The sequence below is a fragment of the Helobdella robusta genome (genome assembly GCF_000326865.2).
Source record: "Helobdella robusta unplaced genomic scaffold HELROscaffold_13, whole genome shotgun sequence".
Lineage (NCBI taxonomy): Eukaryota > Metazoa > Annelida > Clitellata > Rhynchobdellida > Glossiphoniidae > Helobdella > Helobdella robusta.
In genome coordinates this window covers 3,906,549-3,909,667 of record NW_008703718.1, presented here as the reverse complement: position 1 = coordinate 3,909,667, position 3,119 = coordinate 3,906,549, and the positions used below count along the sequence as shown (strand labels likewise).

The 3,119-nt window shown below is 37.3% G+C and overlaps 1 protein-coding gene across 1 annotated transcript in view; it reads right to left on the bottom strand.

Annotated features, from left to right (window-relative positions):
• Nucleotides 1-3,119, bottom strand: part of HELRODRAFT_168556 (hypothetical protein) — a gene marked incomplete at both ends in the record, with an annotated part of 11,615 nt that overhangs the window by 1,939 nt on the left and 6,557 nt on the right. Inside the window, 2 exons of the mRNA XM_009014399.1 lie at nt 266-1,408; nt 2,579-2,696. Of these exons, the coding sequence (XP_009012647.1) occupies nt 266-1,408; nt 2,579-2,696 (1,261 nt within the window). The remainder of the gene's footprint in view (nt 1-265; nt 1,409-2,578; nt 2,697-3,119) is intronic.

Here is a 3,119-nt window from a genome sequence, read left to right as displayed (position 1 = left end):
TTTTGCTGCTGATGAGAGCGATGAAGATGATGCAGACGAAGATGGTGCTGGTGCAGATGATGACAATGATGATAATTTTGTTGTTGTTGTTGTTGTTGTTGCTGTTGATGATGATACTAATGATGAGGATATCGTTGCAGATGATGACGGACAAAGTGAAGTTGTTGCTACATTTGTTGTTAGTGTTTTTATTGAGAATATTGTTGATGTAGCTGTTGGCAACAATGTTGTTGGTGTTGTTGTTGGAGCTAAAGTCGATGTCGACGTGAATGTAGTAGACAATGATGTCATCCTTTCTGCTGTCGTTGATGTTGCGGACGCCAGCGTCAAAGCCACGGACGCCAGCGTCAAAGTTACAGATGCGTGCAACGTTTTTGTTGATGTCGTTGATGGTGTTGGTGTTGTTGTTTTTTTGAAGTCGTTGTTGTTGTTGATGTTGTTGTTGATGTTATTGTTGTTTTGTCTGCGCAATCCCTCATCAATGGATTTAAGCGTGGTGTGTGATTGTGTGTTTGAAAGATGATCATTCAAGGAGTTTGCTGTGCTGGTCATTGTAGTGGTAACGTCGGTTGAAGGATTTGTAACAGTAGGAGTGAGAGTAATTCTACTGTCAATATTTGTGGCTTTAGTTGCGTTTTCATTAGTTGCAGCTGTTGTTTTTGTAATATTAGTAGTTGTTGTCGTTGCAGCTGCAGTTATCTTTGTAGCTGCAGTTGTTGTTGTTGACGTTGGTAGTGTCGATGCGATTGTTCTAGATGTCTCTGTCGAAACATTTCCGTCGTCAAACTCCTCCTTTAACAAGTCTGAAACTTGTGGAAGTTGTTGTTGTTGTTGTTGTGGCGGTGGATGTTGCGGAAGTTGTAATTGTGGTGTTGGTTGTTGTTGTGGTGGTAGTTCGACATCAACTTTCATCCGGTGAGATGGAATACTCGGAGTGGCTTGAACACGGAAGGATTCCACGCCCAACAGCCTGTTGAGACTCTTGTTCATAACGACGTACTTTGCTACAGTTCCTAGCTCTTTTTCATCGTGTGTTGCAGCTGATGTCGTGGCGACTGATGATGAAGATGAAGACGATGACGATGAGTGATTCTTTGTTGTTTGCTCCTTTTTAGAGTGTCTACCGAAGTAATGCGTGGGTTCGTTATCGGCATCATCGTCTTTCGCATCGCTATCAAGGACATCGGCTTCGTTACTATCCTCATTTTTCTCACCTTCGTAGAGGCAGACCGCATTTTGTTGGAAACACTCGACGACCTGACATTTTGAATTGATGTTTTTGCAGTTTCTGTTGTTGTTTTTGCTGCTGCTGGTGTTGTTGGTCCTCTGGCAGTGCTTGCTCATGAAGAGTTTTGGCTTCACGTTCAAACTCCTACAGACGTCACTTAGGAGATGACAACGCTTGAATCTATTTGTTTGTTTGTTTGCGTAATAACATCAGTGACATATATCATGAAAAATATCAATGGCAGACTGTAAAAAATATTATGCATAATAATTAGCATTAAGTAGTATTACACATTTTGCAAATAATAGCATTACATTAATAATGCCAAGAGGTTGTAATTGATTGATACGTTAACATTAACCAATATTACCATAGATAACATCATCACAAAGATAACATTAACCAAAATTACCATAGATAATATCATCACAAAGATTACATTAACCAAAATTACCGTAGATAACATCATCACAAAGATGACATTAACTAAATTACGATAAATGTAAAAGTTATCATCAGATCTGGATATTAAATATTGTTAGTCTACTTTGGACATCTGAGGAAAGTCGGGTAAATATATTCAGCATTAAATTTGGTCGTAGACAAACATCCATTCAAAGCATCGCTATATAGAATAAAATAATCTACTGTGAAATCTACGTGTGTTTGTGTGTGTGTGTGTGTGTGTTTGCGTGTCTCTTTGAATGTCAGTGTGTGTGTGCGTGCGTGTCTGAGTGAAAAAAAATGTGTAATTTTGAGTGTGATTTTAAATATAATATATGAAAAAAAAATGAATTGAATAATTCGTGATGTGTAGCATGTGGAATGTAACGTAAAGTGAAAATCTAACAAGAAAAAAAATCTCCTAACAAGAGACATGCCTTGTAAAGATTTTCAAATATACAATGGAAGTCAGTTTTTACTAGGCATTATAACAGCATCAGCATTAACAAATTAATCATTTGAATACATTAATTTGAAAAAATAAAGCGAAATAAAACAATAAAAACAAAGACATCAACAACATCAACTTGTGACAGTCTAATGTTTTTAAACAATGAACTTGCAACACTCCTAGCAACAACAAAACAACATGCAGGCCCGATATTAACAACCACCACACCACCACCAACAACGACAACAAATTTCATGACAATTTATTACTTACATTATCTACATCTCATAAATATGCGTACAAATAAATACAAAAAATACATGCATAACGTGTACACAAAAACGTGTACACATACGCGCACACACAAACACAGACACACACATATACACACAGGAACACACAAACACACGTGTATACACGCTCAGAGACACACGCACAGGCACATATGCACTCACCTGTCCGAGTGATTCGTTTGAATTTTGTAAACGGACAGTGATGGAGTCGGAAGAAGATCAAAAATAACATCACGTGACTTCAGTTTGAGATCGTCATCATCATCACCAACGTCAGCAGCTACAGCGGAAGTAGCATCGGAATTGTCGTCGTCATCATCATCAGGAGGTGGGTAAGATAAGATTTCTGTATAGTATGTGTATGTACGTACGTATGTATGTATGTGTGTGCGTGCGTGCGTGTCTGTGTGTGTATGTTAGTGGTCTTGCACAAACAGGTGTTTTGTAAGCTCCATCCAAGATACAAAAATAAATATATTTTTGAAGAATAATTGAAAGGGATTGTTTAATATATAATCTGTTAAATGGGTCTCATGATATGTCAACTATTTTTGAAATTAGTTCATTTAAAAACCATCAAGTTTCCTTGCCGGTTCGTCTAAATGTTTCTATACAGATTGGTTTGAATATTTTATTATTATCATTTAGAGTTGAATATTTAATATTTTTGAAGTCGGCAGCTTTCAATGCTGCTGTACCTACC